The sequence below is a fragment of the Kwoniella shivajii genome, chromosome 3 (assembly GCF_035658355.1).
Source record: "Kwoniella shivajii chromosome 3, complete sequence".
Lineage (NCBI taxonomy): Eukaryota > Fungi > Basidiomycota > Tremellomycetes > Tremellales > Cryptococcaceae > Kwoniella > Kwoniella shivajii.
The window spans coordinates 1980124-1994842 of NC_085910.1; the positions used below are offsets into that span (position 1 = coordinate 1980124).

The 14719-nt window shown below is 44.3% G+C and overlaps 8 protein-coding genes across 8 annotated transcripts; 4 read left to right on the forward strand and 4 right to left on the reverse strand.

Annotated features, from left to right (window-relative positions):
* Window positions 1-129: 129 nt before the first annotated feature.
* IL334_002920 (uncharacterized protein) lies at window positions 130-1851 on the reverse strand (the record flags this gene model as incomplete). Its single annotated transcript, XM_062934658.1, has 7 exons — window positions 130-366; window positions 413-605; window positions 671-939; window positions 982-1348; window positions 1396-1460; window positions 1521-1689; window positions 1736-1851. 7 exons carry the CDS (start codon window positions 1849-1851, stop codon window positions 130-132), a joined length of 1416 nt encoding a protein of 471 aa, XP_062790709.1.
* Window positions 1852-2209: 358 nt separating this feature from the next.
* Window positions 2210-4193, forward strand: IL334_002921 (uncharacterized protein; the record flags this gene model as incomplete). Its single annotated transcript, XM_062934659.1, has 8 exons — window positions 2210-2416; window positions 2482-2622; window positions 2691-2801; window positions 2867-3029; window positions 3112-3238; window positions 3352-3610; window positions 3722-3827; window positions 3925-4193. 8 exons carry the CDS (start codon window positions 2210-2212, stop codon window positions 4191-4193), a joined length of 1383 nt encoding a protein of 460 aa, XP_062790710.1.
* A 133-nt stretch (window positions 4194-4326) lies between these two features.
* Window positions 4327-5917, reverse strand: IL334_002922 (uncharacterized protein; the record flags this gene model as incomplete). The annotated part of the gene is made up of 5 exons (XM_062934660.1): window positions 4327-4842; window positions 4952-5502; window positions 5576-5696; window positions 5760-5816; window positions 5888-5917. 5 exons carry the CDS (start codon window positions 5915-5917, stop codon window positions 4327-4329), a joined length of 1275 nt encoding a protein of 424 aa, XP_062790711.1.
* A 394-nt stretch (window positions 5918-6311) lies between these two features.
* On the forward strand, window positions 6312-8952 carry IL334_002923 (uncharacterized protein; the record flags this gene model as incomplete). The annotated part of the gene is made up of 6 exons (XM_062934661.1): window positions 6312-6373; window positions 6437-6515; window positions 6575-6700; window positions 6775-7803; window positions 7851-8021; window positions 8086-8952. The coding sequence occupies 6 exons, from the start codon at window positions 6312-6314 to the stop codon at window positions 8950-8952; spliced, it is 2334 nt and encodes a 777-aa protein (XP_062790712.1).
* A 171-nt stretch (window positions 8953-9123) lies between these two features.
* IL334_002924 (uncharacterized protein) lies at window positions 9124-10297 on the reverse strand (the record flags this gene model as incomplete). Its single annotated transcript, XM_062934662.1, has 2 exons — window positions 9124-9828; window positions 9980-10297. 2 exons carry the CDS (start codon window positions 10295-10297, stop codon window positions 9124-9126), a joined length of 1023 nt encoding a protein of 340 aa, XP_062790713.1.
* Window positions 10298-10607: 310 nt separating this feature from the next.
* On the forward strand, window positions 10608-11400 carry IL334_002925 (uncharacterized protein; the record flags this gene model as incomplete). The annotated part of the gene is made up of 4 exons (XM_062934663.1): window positions 10608-10630; window positions 10795-10948; window positions 11050-11123; window positions 11241-11400. The coding sequence occupies 4 exons, from the start codon at window positions 10608-10610 to the stop codon at window positions 11398-11400; spliced, it is 411 nt and encodes a 136-aa protein (XP_062790714.1).
* An 828-nt stretch (window positions 11401-12228) lies between these two features.
* On the forward strand, window positions 12229-13495 carry IL334_002926 (uncharacterized protein; the record flags this gene model as incomplete). The annotated part of the gene is made up of 3 exons (XM_062934664.1): window positions 12229-12457; window positions 12514-13045; window positions 13105-13495. 3 exons carry the CDS (start codon window positions 12229-12231, stop codon window positions 13493-13495), a joined length of 1152 nt encoding a protein of 383 aa, XP_062790715.1.
* A 268-nt stretch (window positions 13496-13763) lies between these two features.
* On the reverse strand, window positions 13764-14656 carry IL334_002927 (uncharacterized protein; the record flags this gene model as incomplete). Its single annotated transcript, XM_062934665.1, has 5 exons — window positions 13764-13802; window positions 13882-14084; window positions 14183-14330; window positions 14429-14534; window positions 14598-14656. 5 exons carry the CDS (start codon window positions 14654-14656, stop codon window positions 13764-13766), a joined length of 555 nt encoding a protein of 184 aa, XP_062790716.1.
* Window positions 14657-14719: the final 63 nt, after the last annotated feature.

Below are 14719 nucleotides of genomic sequence, written 5' to 3' on the forward strand. Positions count from 1 at the left end.
CTTGAGGGCAACTCACATCTAGCACCGCCGCAGCACTGCCTGCGCAGCTGGCAAGCCAGTAGTCTGGCGCATCGTGCTTGGCTGCCAGTGGTCTCAACAGGATTTGAACACACTGCATATGTATCAGCACTAGTAACGACCTCGTTTACGTACATTGTGATATTCTACCTCGAAGAATTCGTGTGAGCAAGCAGGTACTCGATTATCTGGCTCCGGAGGGTAGTTTCCCCTCCACATATTAAGCTCATTGAGTAAAGCCTGAACAGCGTTTGTATCGTCCAGCGAGGGCCGATCAACTGTATATACAAGCTCATGGATCTTCGACTTCAGCTGGTTTAATCGGACAGTATGTATGAATGAGGTCATCTAGGAAACTAACTTAGCATGCTGCAATCTCGACAATCGCACTTACGGAGGTGAAACAGCCGTATCCAGGACGATATTCAACCCCAGGGCGGTTGGTCTCCGGCATCAGAGCTTGAGCTGTCAATAGCTCACAGAGCGCGTCCTGGTCGGCGATATTGGCGTCAAGATTGACAGGCAATTCAATGTCGATGTCACGATCTTGTATAGCGAACGGTCTACCGAATTGGATCGCGATCATCCTAGGAGAAGGTGCAGATGGGCAATACAATCTATCCCCTTTCATAATCGCAGATTACTGACTCACCTATCTAGAATATATGCACCCCACCAGACTCTTTGCCTCATACAATAAGCCCTTGGATCCTTCTCTCGAACATGTTTAGAGCGTATCTTCCTATGCAATCCTAATTCGATAGCCGATCGGATCGCTAATCCGCCTGTATGCCAAAGACTGAATTCAGAGGATGTATGCCTGAAAGTATATACGATTAATAGTAATAGAGCTTGGACGGTTGATATCGACTTGATGTTGGATAGTGGTACAAAGTGCCTCAACGCGCAATTGTAATATTCCTAAGATGTGTGAGCTCGGTTCATTCGCACGCGAGTACTTACCTCATGTGATACTGGATTGATGATATTATCATTTTCAGATAGCTTTGAACCCAAGCCATACAACATCCACAGGAAAAAGCTGCCAAAGTAATCTTCAACCTTGTCACTTTCGTTGATAGTTGATGGATTGAACGGCTGCAGGCTACAAAGATACTTCGCTCTTGACTGCCACGACTGGATTACCAGCCAGTCTAGGAATCCATACCTTGCTTGGATTCGATAGTATACAGTAGAGATATAGTGATTTCCTAGATTTTCTGGAGGTGGTAATGGAAAATCACTATGCTCGTTTGTGACACCGGGTACTTGGTACTGATTCAGGTTGGGTATACGCGGTGTGCCTGCTGATGTTCTCTGCCTCAACGACCTACCATGGGCGTCTTCAGCTGTTGCACCGATAAAAATGCAACTCACTGCATGAGAACCTTCGCCCATCCTACACCAGAACTCCCACCGAGATACAATGGATCTGCTGCACCCTGTGTTCGAGCGATAAACGTGAGAATAAACCTCCGCATATAAATACAGAGGGCACTCACGTTTAAACTTAAAAACCCCACTCCTGTGGCCAGGTTCTCCGAAGCAGAATCATCAAGGTCATTCTCTGCCCCTCTTGATATACGACGAGGAACCACGGGCACAGTAAGCCGAGATGACGATATATAGTCTTCCAAATGCTTGATGCGGTCCTGCAATTCTACCGTGTAGCTAGATTGTTGCGTCAGGGTCGACTTTGATATCATTATCAACTCACTTCTGCAAATGGATCTCGTTGGGACTCTTTTCGATGAAATCGCATCTGGCATCTGCCCTTTGACAATTGCGACACTTGCTACCTTGACCCGGTAGGCCTGGGAGTCTGTGAGCCATCGCCAATGGGTAGTCTGAACACTAGCTCACACTTCTGCTTGCGACTCCTGCATCTCTCACACGCCAGACCTCTACGTTTTCTAGAGGGACCGGCCACGGATTCTGTTGTGTTCATCGGCAACATCGATGAGATGAGGTGAATTGAGATCAAGTAAGGTAGAGGATTCATCTATGAGACGTGAAGAGGGAGATAGCGTTCGAATTCGAATGGCCCCTTCGCGGGCAACTGGGAATGAAATATGACTCCGACGGAACTTGTGATTACACCCCGAGAAAGAATTCGAAAAACAATAATCAACGATATGACGGTCATCTCGATTTCTACATCTACAACGATCTCACAGGCACTCCGAAGAGCATGGTCTTATCACTGACACCCTCATCCTCAACTTCGAGAGCATTCTTTCGATCTATCGGAAGAGCTCAAGCGTCGAGGCAGTATCAGTTCTGCGGCCCGTCAGAAGCTAGAAGTCAATCCACCTCTTCTTCTATCTCTCCGGTCAAAACACCGTTGGAAGATGTCAAGAACAATGAGCTGGCTAAAATAATCCGGGATACCATAAGAGTGAGATATCTTCTTGTCTTCCCACGCACCGAGACTGACTTACTTGCTTCATCTCATTACCTCAGTCTACAGGACCCATACCGATTTCGCGATATATGCAATTTTGTCTATCTCATCCTACATACGGTTATTATCAGAAAGGAGATGTATTTGGTGAAAAAGGAGACTTTGTTACATCACCTGAGATATCACAGATATTTGGAGAGGTGAGTCTACTTACTCATCATCACTCCCGATTGCTTGTATAGCTGATTCGACTTCACGATTCATTTAGTTGGTTGGTATATGGTTCCTTACGAGATGGATGGAATCGGACTCACCTACCCGAGTGAGAATAGTAGAACTGGGACCTGGAAGAGGTACCTTGATGGATGATATCCTACGAGTGAGGTTTCCGAAGACGTGTCTGTTGAAGAATCAGGAGCTAATATTTATACGAATAATCTCAAGACACTGTTCAATTTCCCTGGAATAGCAGCATCGCTCAAGTCAATTCATCTTGTTGAGAACAGTGACGCTCTAAGAAAGATTCAAGGCGACAGGCTATCAACGAGGTTAGAAGGCAAAGACGTTTCTCTGCATTGGTATACAGGAATCAACGAAGTGGAGGAGAGTAAGTCATTTCATTCTCCAGTAGAGAATCAAAGGCTGCTGAATTGACGACTCCGAACCGAATCGCTGATATGCTCATTCAGCCGATGACACATTCACGTTGTTTGTAGCTCATGAGTTCTTCGACGCCATGCCTATAAACACCTTCGAAAAGACAAACATGGGCTGGAGGGAAGTTCAAGTTGATAACGATCCTGGGTATAGTCCTGGGTAAGTTCAGTCGTCGCCCCATCCCCTCACCACACTACCGTGGAGAAATAAGAAGGAAGCGCGGATCCTTCCACTATCATACTCGACTAGACTAACATGGAGTCAATATCTAGATTACCGACTCAAACATCCAGATCAGGTCTTCGATTATCAATCTCCCCCTCCCCTACTCCTTTATCATCAGTATTACCAGCAACTTCACCTAGGTTCGCTTCTTTACCTGTTGGCTCAAGGGTCGAAATTGCTCAAGAGTCGTTTAAGATCATGAGAAGAGCTGGTGAATTACTAGGAAGTGGACATACGAAATGTGGAGGAGGATGTGGAGTCGTGGTTGATTATGGAGGTGATAGGGCTTATGGGCAATCATTCAGAGTAAGCCAATCCGGTTCATACTTCAAGCGGTCTCACCGCGAAAAGCCCAATGAAGGAACGATTGCCCTTTGTTTGGAACCAAGAGCTGATTAGCTCGATTATCACGGTTAGGCATTCAAAGGTCATAAGATTGTAGACACATTTGATGATCCTGGACATGCAGATTTGACAGCAAATGTAGATTTCGCTTATCTCAGAGAATCATTAGCTGGTACTGGTACGCATTCGACGATCTCCCTTGACCCGAACGAAATTGTTATTGTGTCGTGCGCAGTCACACTGATCAATCTATATCACTTGTGGTCCTTCCTCAGGTACTTCTTCGCTAGGACCTATCCCACAATCGTCCTTCCTCCTTTCGCTTGGCCTCCAACCCCGTCTTCGAAAACTCATAGATTCGGCTCCTGAAGAACGGAAGGAGGACATCAGAAAATCCGCTCAAAGACTCATCGATCCTTTGGGTATGGGAGCTCAGTATCAGGTCATGGGAATTAGCAGCGGTGAATTGAAACCTGGGGAGGACATCTATCCGTTCATTAACCCCAGTCATAAGAAAGAGGAGAGCAAAGTGTTGAGACCGTAATTTCTCGACCATCGAGCCACAGCACAAATGCGAAAATGCGAAAATCAGTGAGATTAATCTACATGATTGGTATATACAATAGGTATCAGATGACGCAAACAAGGTATGATTGTTGATATCTGAATAATCCGGCCTAGTTCTCGAGTGCCCTCAATCTCTCTTCTAATGCTTTTAATCGACACTCAGTTCCTTCCCAGTTACTACCTATACTACCAATGGCTCTTTCTAACCCATTTTCGACCTTTTTTGTTACTTCTTGCAATTCCTTTATTTCCTCTGTTAACGATTTATCTTCATTCTGAAGTTTTCTCAGTGAATCGGCAACTTCGCTAGCTTCGGCATGTAGACCACTTAGACTCCTCAACCTCGCCAGCAATGGTTGTAAAATGGGTAAAAGAGGGTCCAACCTAGGTAAGAGGTTGAAGAGCTGTTGAAGCGATTGATATTCATTTTGAGAAAGTGATATTGTCGATGAATTCGGTTTATCACTTTGTGCTGGATGGGCATTACGTTTTGATGATTGAGCTCTATCTAGATCTACTAGAAGAAGTTTGATCCTACGTGATATAGCATCCATATGACGTGGTTGTGTAAGAAGGGAAAGTAAATGTGAGTGTTTAGCTAAAGTTGACAGCAATGGTGCGGTATTCTAGATATTCAGACAATCGGGTAAGTATACTGCCAAGGATTTACAGATAGACAAAAGCGAGAGCTCGTTACTGTTCGGTGGAGAAACGTGGAGAAACAGGGACACTGACTTGATCTAATCCATCTCCAACTGGTCCTAAAGCGCTTTCGATCATAGCCAGCCTTTTATCTATTTCACCTAAACTGACATCCCCATTCATATAGCCATCATGCTCCTCCTGGTTTTTCTCATCTGACGGCAGTGGTGAAGAAGATGACTTATTCAACTTCTCTAATCTATCTCTCCACTCTATATTCCCTTTCCCTGCTTGATCTGTAGACACAGGGGGGAGTCCATTGATGTCTAATCTACCAAGACGATCTTTCAAGCTTGATAGTTCAGAAATTGCATCGAACGGTTGTTTAGATGGTAAAACGGACTTCCTCTTCGCTCCTTCTGTCTTAGCTGGAAAAGGAGGTTGAGTTGAAATAGTCGTGGAAGATGATGACGACGATGCTATCTCAGCTTCCACTTCCGCTAATTCGGCTTTCAGTCTACGTATTCGTGCTATTGCTGATTCTCGTATAGGCACTTCATCATCATCCGAAGAAGATGATGATGTCGATAGTGCATGTCGGGATAGAGGAGGTAAACGGGGTCTGAACGTTATATCTTTTGGATCTATACGCTTGAGCATCAGAATCCCTCTCTGTCACCTCCCTTGTGGGTGCACAAACGGAGTAACTCTACGTACCCTTCCTTCGTGTTCCTCTTCCAAATACCCTCTCAGCTTTTCTCCTATTTGGTAAAGCATTCAAATCTATGTTATCTGAATTCGATTTGGAGGGCCTTTCATCTTCCATACCATCATCTGCCTGTCATGCCTATGTGGATCAGCTATACAATTTAAATTCCTCCTCGCTACAACGGAAGCTTACTGGTCGTAAGAGTGTATCTGGTTCGTCCGGTGTTTCGAATATATCGGGAGCTGTATCCTGAGGGATGAGGGATTATATAAGTCATCTGCTGCCTTCTGAAAATTGTCTAGACACGGACAGCTGCTCACTATATCTGGCAACCCCTGATATTTGCTCATCTTTGTTCGAAGCTTCTCGTCGGTGAACTGAGGTGAATACAGAGATATCTTCTGTGACTTGTTTTTTTGATTATCAGCTTTCTTTACCTTTCAACGCGTCTTCCTATCTAGCATGTTTTACGTAATGGCAGAGCGGTGGAGGTAGTCCATGCTAAGCTGGTAGGGTTATTGTGACATGTTTTTGATGTGAATGTCTTCTTCCTTTCCTTTTCAACTCTTCCATCCCATTTTCATGCCTCATCTGTAAGCAGATAGGTGCTTAGCGATTATTTCATCGGCCAGATCATCTATCCTCCATCGAGCATGATGGGCGGGCGAACATGTGAGCTACACACGCCGATCTTTCAATGATCAATTAACACTCTTTGGCTTCACAGTCACTCTCGTCAAGGTGATGGTAACGGAGCCAAGATTGCTACCCGTATCACAAAAAGCGAAGCCCCGATGGAAAGCACTGTAAGCAGCGTCCTATAATCTTTAGTGTACTGCTCTTCCTGACCTTTCGCCCTTCATATAAAGCAATGGACGTTTGAATACCTCTGTACATTGTCGGGAAGGTGAATTAGAGATTCACCTATTACAGGATGGGAAGTTCATTGTAAGTAAATGATCCCTTGATCTTCAGTACACTCTTACTGATTCTCAGTCTCACGTCAGGTCAAGCAGCTTTTCACATTACTCTCGGCATTAGAAACACAACCACTTCGAAAAATCACCACCGGTCCTTTGGCCCTTGCATTCTGGTACGATTCGATCCAGACACCATTCATATCAGGCATGAAAGTAAGCATAGCCCATTACATACAAGTTTTCACCATAAGACTACAGCTATACTTGGCTAAATCTGTCAATCATAGATGCAAGAACGTTTTCAACTGGTCTTCACAAATCCCGAAGATCACATCTCCTTTCTTGACATGATGAAAGGATACTTCAAGATTGTACAGACTCCCAATCCACCGGTCATAAGGACACCTGTCGCATTACCTGGTTACTCTCAGTCACAGATCACCATCGAGTCTCGAGGTAAAGCTCTAAAAGGCGCTACAAGGTCCCTTACCAAGACTCAGAACAAGTCAAAAATAGGCGAAAGTCAATCTCAGTTGTGCTCTACTACGACACGTAGTCCCTTAAAGTCAACCCCTCAAGTGCATGATGACCAGAACGTCGGTGATATTCAGCCCCAAAACAATCAGCCAACGAATGGGGCTGACAGGCCATCGTCATCCAACTTCAGTCCAGGGCAAGAAGTCTCTCCCAGTCTTTCGCCTTCTGAAGATGACGCTACCGAAAGACTAAAGAAAGCTCTTTTGGGAAACTTCTCTTGCTCACCTTCACAAGCACAGAAAGACACTACTCCACCTGCACAAGACCTTATATGTAACAACACCAAGAGGATCAATTCGAACCTCAATAGACAAGGCAGTCACGATATCGACTCTGCTAGACCTTTGAGCTCGTATCAACAATTTCCAAGTGCATCACTAGATTCATCAATTTGTCCAACGGTACCACCTCATCCGATATACCGCCAGGATCTGATGGATGTCACTTCTGTCGACACGATCTCACAGATGCAAGCTGGAATACATAATTCAGAACATCCCCCAGAAACCCAATTCAACCCGACCGATGAATCAGAACCCCTCATCGTCTTTTCGCCCTGCTTAATTGCGCTACCTAGCCCTATTACCACATCTCTTTCCCCTATACTCAAAGACAGACCTGAAGTCGCCGATCTGCTCAGCATAGATCTAGACGAGAAGCATCAAGTGTTACTTACTGAACAACAAAAGGAAGAAGAAAGGCTCAGAAAGTGCAAAAGAAAGAGAGCCGAAATGGAAGATGAGCTAGAAGAAGAGAGTGAAGACGACGAGGACGATTTAGTAAGCTGACAGCTTATTGACCTCTGCGTAGCTGACCGGGATGTCAGGCTCAAGCATCAACTGGTGTTAGTATCGAAACGAAACCTAATTTGCTGGGCGGTATTCATTCTGTAAATCTCCCAAAGTTACCGTACGGAAGGGGGGTATATGATCTTTCGCAGGAAGATCTAAGGAAATTGGTTGAAGAGGTATTATTCGAGCAAGGGTTCAACAGACTTGTAAGCAATGACTTCGGACACGATTCTGGACATGAAAGATGATTTGCTAATATCCTCATGTCAGACCGAAAGAGTACACAGTATAATTGATGGAAGGCTTGCGGAACTCCACCGAGAACAGCCTTTCTTCCACACCATACATCGTTCAAGCTTGAATGATTGGTATACTCCTCACTGTCATCAATCTCAACGTCACATTTACTACCAAGATTCATATCCACCTACTGATCATTATAATCCTCAAGCATATACTCACCCTGGATATTCAACAAATTCTACTCACCCAGCTTATCACGATCACATTCCTACTCATACAGCTCAGCAATTCCACTACCATCCAAGCAATCGCCTACAAAGCATCTCAACGCATTCGGATCACCACAAGAACTTTTTAAAAGCTACCCAAGAGATGCTCACTTACTCACAGCAGTCGTATCACACTGACCATTCTCAGCTTGATCACAAGCAAAGAGCGACGCTCAATGAAATCCAGTATCATCAAAGCCCTAACTCGCCAAAGAAGGAGTCTGACAACTGGAACGAAGTACTGGATGTTGATTTCAGACATCATACTAATCATTGGCCGGAGCAAAGGGAATCTCTCACAATCTTATCGAAAAGTCAATCCCAAGGACGATATGCAGCGTCAGGATACGAAAATGGTGATTGCAGGTCGCGTCGGCCTGCAATAGATTCTTATTGTGGTTCTGATGAAATGGTCACGACCGAAGCTGAATCTCAAGTATATAGTCAGTTTACATTTGGGGGGTATCAACCCCCTGTACAAGAGCCTATTAAGGTTCAAGAAGAAGAGCACGACATTGGTGATGTTAGTGCAGAGCTTGATGAGGTGGAAGTAGAGGAGGAATTCGATTACGATCATGAGGTGGCCGAGGAAGATAGACAGCTGGAGGATGAAGTCGATGGGTAGTAAGTGCAAGATGTCATCAGAGAGAATTGTTTCATTGGTTTCCGTTAAGTGTTCAGTCACTTTCCAAATTATGCGTATTTCAATCATACGTGCAGAGTTATATCTGTACATACTCATATGATACATGCTATGTATATGAAATATCCGTACAACATCCAGTCTCATTTCCATTTAGTTCGATCGATCCCGCGAATGGTCGTGATGTTTTCGTGAGGGTGAACGTGAACGAGAGCGATATGTGCCCTTTCTTTTATTCCCATGATTTTTTTCTCGAGTATCTGTATGTCTCCTTGATGAAACGTATTCGCTATCATCCGGGGACGCAGTAGATCTGTCCTTCCTTCGTCTTCTTCTTTCCACATCTCTGCTTGGGCTTTTCTCTTTTGATCCCCTCTTGCCACGTCGGTCTTCCCTGTCCGTATCTGTATCACTGTCTCTATGTCTAGGTCCCCGCGTTCCGTTTCCATTTCCTTTCTCCTTGTCCTTGTCATTTTCCTTCTTAGACGGTTTCCACATGAGCTTTCCTTGACATTTCCCACACAATCTGACTTTGACTAAAGCCTCCTTCCTCTCGCCGCCTTCGGCATATACGAAAGGCAATTCGAAACTTCTCATTTCAGGCATCTGTATTTCTATCTCTTCTGATTGTCTGTTGTAAGCCCTTGCATTTGTGGTGGTGTTGGTATATATCGAACTTGAATCTGGATCTTTGAATCGTAATTGACTAGGATCAATTGAACGATTGGTGTCAGACGGAGATTTGTGATATTTACACCGAAGCGAAGCGCATGTAGATTCTCCAATACCGTTAATCACTTCTTCTGCTGTACGCCATCGGAGGGCGAATGAATGAGATTTGTAATGCTTGAGATCGATCTTTATCGGTCTGATCAGCTGGCATGTAAGACAAGACATACAAAGCTTACATGAACGGTATGAACTGTGGGAAAGGGCAGATTGCAAAAGTCTGAGAGTTGCAGGACGGTATGTACACCATTTCACAGTGAGACAATAAAGATGTACTCACTAATGCGAACTCCTTGAACAGTTTGCTTTCATACGCTCTCGCTACTCTCTCTTCCCAAGAGACATTCCTAGGATCTTCATCGTCCCTTATGAATCTATGATGTTCCCTCACTACATCCCAATCAGACTTCCTATTCTTCTCCTCTCGAGATAACGCGTCTTTATCAGGACCGTAGATGCTCAATAACGATTCACGTTGAAATGCATTCAATCCGGATTGATTCGGTCGAAGTCGTTGTCCTACAGGTATCGAGGATATCGAAGGGAGTGATGAGGACGGTGGACCAGATACCAGCTGCCCAGCCGCCTTCCAACTCATGTCTACTGTATAGCTCCAGTCTGAATGTAACTTGTATTGCTTTCTTTTCCTCTTCGATGCCAGACAAGCTGAGGATTGAAGAGGCCATTTTCGAGAGATGCCTGATTACATTCCACTCCGTTATCGGATAAATATCATACTTAAATGGGTTATCCACTTTACGTCCATTTTGCCACTCATACACGTGCAATTGATCCCGTCAATCCAAAAGGAGATTTTTGCATTTTTATCAACCGGTTAGAATTTGAACTTTTCTGAACTTTTTGTTTTGATCTTTGTGCTGTATATAAATATCAACCAAATTGCCAAAATGGGTCGACTAAGGAGATCAAGGTGAGTAGATCGACCCGCTGCTCTGACTTGGAAGGTCAATCTCGGTATTCGTTGCATGTAGACGAGCTGATCAATTGTTTTTTGCACTTGTTCTTGTTCGAAAATCATCTTTTGTCGATTGTTATTTTGCTCATTCAACCTCACTTGATATTTGAACCCTGCAGAACTCACCACGCACGAAGAGATGTCCATCGACTTGCTCGTACAAGAGTCAGAGTAAAAGATCTCGACCAAATTGAGATGGATCTCAGGCCTGGAAACAGAGCTAAATTAGAAAGACAAGAGATTGATGAGGATAAACCTGGATTAGGTCAACATGTGAGTTGTCCGCTCACTCTAGCTGAATTGATCTCTCGTCGGTGATGCAATCCAAGGAACAGTAGCTAAACAGATTGCTGTGTCTTTCCTTCCTGTAATAGTACTGCGTCGAATGTGCTAAATACTACGAAACTGATTTGGCTTTGCGAAATCATGCAAAATCAAAAGTGCATAAGTGAGTGAAGACTTTTTCATGTTCACAATCACCCTTGCGGACTGGAACCATACTTCTTGGAAGGCTACGCCATCTCCCTTCATTGATGGATCACAGCTGAGACAATTGTCATTGTAGGCGACGATTGAAGGAGCTAAAAGAACCAGCTTACACGCTGACCGAAGCTGAGAAAGCGGCTGGATTAGGTCAGGATAATACACAGAGAGGTGTAGAGGATGTGGTGAAGAAGTTCGAGGGAATGTCAAATGCACAGGAGGAAGAAAAGAAAGTAATCTAAGCCTAGATAGAAGCGGGACTCTATGCCTTTCACATTGTATGTTGTATATTAAGACTTCTTTTGCGATATGTCATGTTTAACCTTCGGTTCATTCATGACGCACCCTCTTTGTATATACACTTGAGATGAAACGGGGTATCACCTGTACTGCTGACCTAGCCGTCCATCGGAACTACAAATACGTACAAGGAGATACGGAAAGCAGAAGAGATTGATCAACTAACTGAATTGACGAAGCAAATCTGAAAATCGATAGAGTGTATGTAGAAACAGGGTTTCACTGTCTGTGCTTAGGTCAATAGTTCAGAATGCTGGATTTTAACATCTTTCATGTTCTGTTCTTTGTTCGCTACGGTAGATAAGCCCAGAACATGACTTACATTCTTCGCCAAGTGTGTGAATTCGGAGACTGTCACACCGTGTTGGTGAGCAGCGCAACAACAGTCTGCTGGGTGTGCGACGAGATTCGATGCGCTGAACATCGTCAAAAACCTTTTCACCCTTGTGGAACGTTTGATGAAGTAGTACGTGGGGTACACCTTTTGATCACTTCCATTCTGAGCTGATGTTTAACATAGCTATCAGCTGGATTGGACGACCCACAACTCTGCTCTCTCGGTAAGGCAAGCAAGCTCAAGCGCGTTAGTCCTCCTCCCCAATCACAATGTGTCCGAGCGCTGATCTCGATAAACAAAGTTCATCGACCTGCTGGTGAAAGTCAGGTCCATCGAACAACAGATCACGCAGCAAGCAGAGTCTTTGCGGCCCAATCACCGCTGTAATCTTCATCTCCCCCCGAGTGCCCAGAAGATGATGGACGAAAAGGACATGTACAACGGAGTCAATATCCACTTTCCTATCATATTTGATGATGGAATCAAATGGCTTTTAAGAGTCCGTCAATCACATAACGGTAATCCACCAATTGGTATTCAAGAAGTCGTAATAGCAAGTGAGGTAACTGTGTTAAATATTCTCAACAACGGAGGAGTACCTGTCCCCAAAGCATGGCTCAATCCACAACATGGAGATCGCACAGAAGAAAGTTCCGCAGCTGGTGAGTATTACTCTGCTTGACTAGACCAGAAGTATTGACAGAAATCGAAATTTTAGGTGTTGGTGCTTTACAATACTTCTTTTATGAGTTTCTTCCAGGACCAAAGCTGAAAGTAACCAGAAGAGGCGATGATGCACTTTGGAATCCTGGAACGAAGATACGTAAATTTATTGAAGATTTCGCTAAAATACAAATCAAAATGTCAAACATCCCTATATCAGCTAATCTCATTGGCTGTCCCGTCTCCCCTTTGGGAGACAATACGAAGCTGATTGTTGGTCCCCTTACATCATGCCGTTGTCTCAATATGCTTGATCCTCCCTATTTCCCCGGACCTTTCCGTACTAATCAAGACCGATATCTCGCTCAAATCAATACTGCCCTAAGCCATATCGTAAATGGTCATCTGTGTCAAAAAGCCCCTTTGGATGGATATCTCTGGCATCTCCAACTGAAAGAGTTAGTTCAGAATTGTACCGAGTTAGACAAAGAGTTTGACCAGGTATTCATACGTCACGCAGATGCTAAAGAGGATCAATTCATGGGGGATGAGGATGGCAGTATTTCTGGAGTACTTGATTGGGAATGGTGAGTGAGAGTCATTGGTCCTTCATCACCCAGAGAGCAATACTGAAGTGGAAATATAGGGCATATGTAACAACTAAAGAAAAAGCATTCTCATCACCTGTCTTCTGCTTTCACCACAACAAGTACTTTGGATCTTCGATGGACCTAGTCCCTGCGGAACAGCTGTTGGTACACGCTTATGAACGGTTCGGAAGATCTGATTTGGCGGATTGTGTTCGGAATGGTAAGATTTATCAACGACTCAGTCACATAGGTACATTCGATCAGCAAATATGTCGTCAATCAGCGATTTTAAAAACGTTCGCTAAATTCAAGCCTGAAGGGTTTGACCCGCCAAATCGGGTCGGTGAGAAGTGGCGTTTGTATCTCGCCAATCGCTACCATACAGATCCTTGCCTTCCCGAAATGATCGCTCGAGCAGGATGGGAATCGGAAAAGGCATCTTGCTGAATACAAGGACCAAAGCAAGTATTACGCTCATGGAGTTTGGCATATCTCATTGTAGCATATCGTCATGTATGTCTAATTACTCTTCCTTGATCCATTCGAGATGAGGACAACGCCATATTTAATTATTCACTTCGGAGTATGCTTTCTATTCGATGGGTTCACATTATACATTTTTAATGGTAAGAAACCGGTATATTGTGTTGTATGCAGAAAGGGAATGCGGCGCTGTGAATGGGGTGTAGATGTAGAGTCCTCTATGAATAGATGGTTATCCTATGAACCTGAAGTTAGAGCTATGTATAGCATACTTTCAATCCCCATATCAGCTTTGGTAAGACATCAAAGAGGTATGACCCGAATGATAACGTCTAGTGAATGGGACTCACTTTGGGCTGCATGCCCTCACTCTGTTCTACAGCTTTCAACATGAACATTTCGTGAAACTTCCTTGGCATATCCCTAGTTGCATCTTTCCCATTTGAGTTGTTTTTACTATCTGGTGCTGAGGATGGGGGAGCTAGCACGGTGGGTCCATGGAGCACTGAGCCGGTAACGTTGATGATCAAGGATGGTGGGGTATTTGATTCGGCTGATTTAAGCATAAACCAAGAACCGGTCAGATCGTATTGATTTCATTGGAGATGTAACATTGATTGTATAGACCTCCCTCTCCAAGAGATTGCTCACCAGATACTGGATGACAATCTAGTGTTTGCAAGTCATGTCTGCTCAATGGAATACCTTTCAGGAATTCTGACAACGCCGCTCGTTCCGAGGGGACAGTATTTCCGTTCCAGATGACCTTGGAGGTTGGGAGATACATCAAAGGTATTTCCTAAAGTTAGCAAGATCACTTGTCAGTATTTCTAAGATTACATCCGAATGAGCATTACATCCGACGAAAGCATACGCAGGGGTACGATTGGGACTCACCGCATCTCTTCGCGTAGGCTCATCATAAGCTTCATAGTAGATTTGACAGAATGCAATAGCCCCATGAGATGCAGCGTCTATGGCAGGTGCTCCCCAAGGTTGTGGACTAGAGGAAGGGATGCATTCAGCTTCATAGATCTGAAGTATCTTTGTAAATATAATCACTTACGCGGGCAAGGAGACAGGTCCACCTTGTTGAGGCTGTGGTATCACGGAAGGGGTAGCCATTCGATGTATTTGGTGACAGTCGGATGAGTGGGATCACCGATATACAAAGAAAGGAAGAGAAAT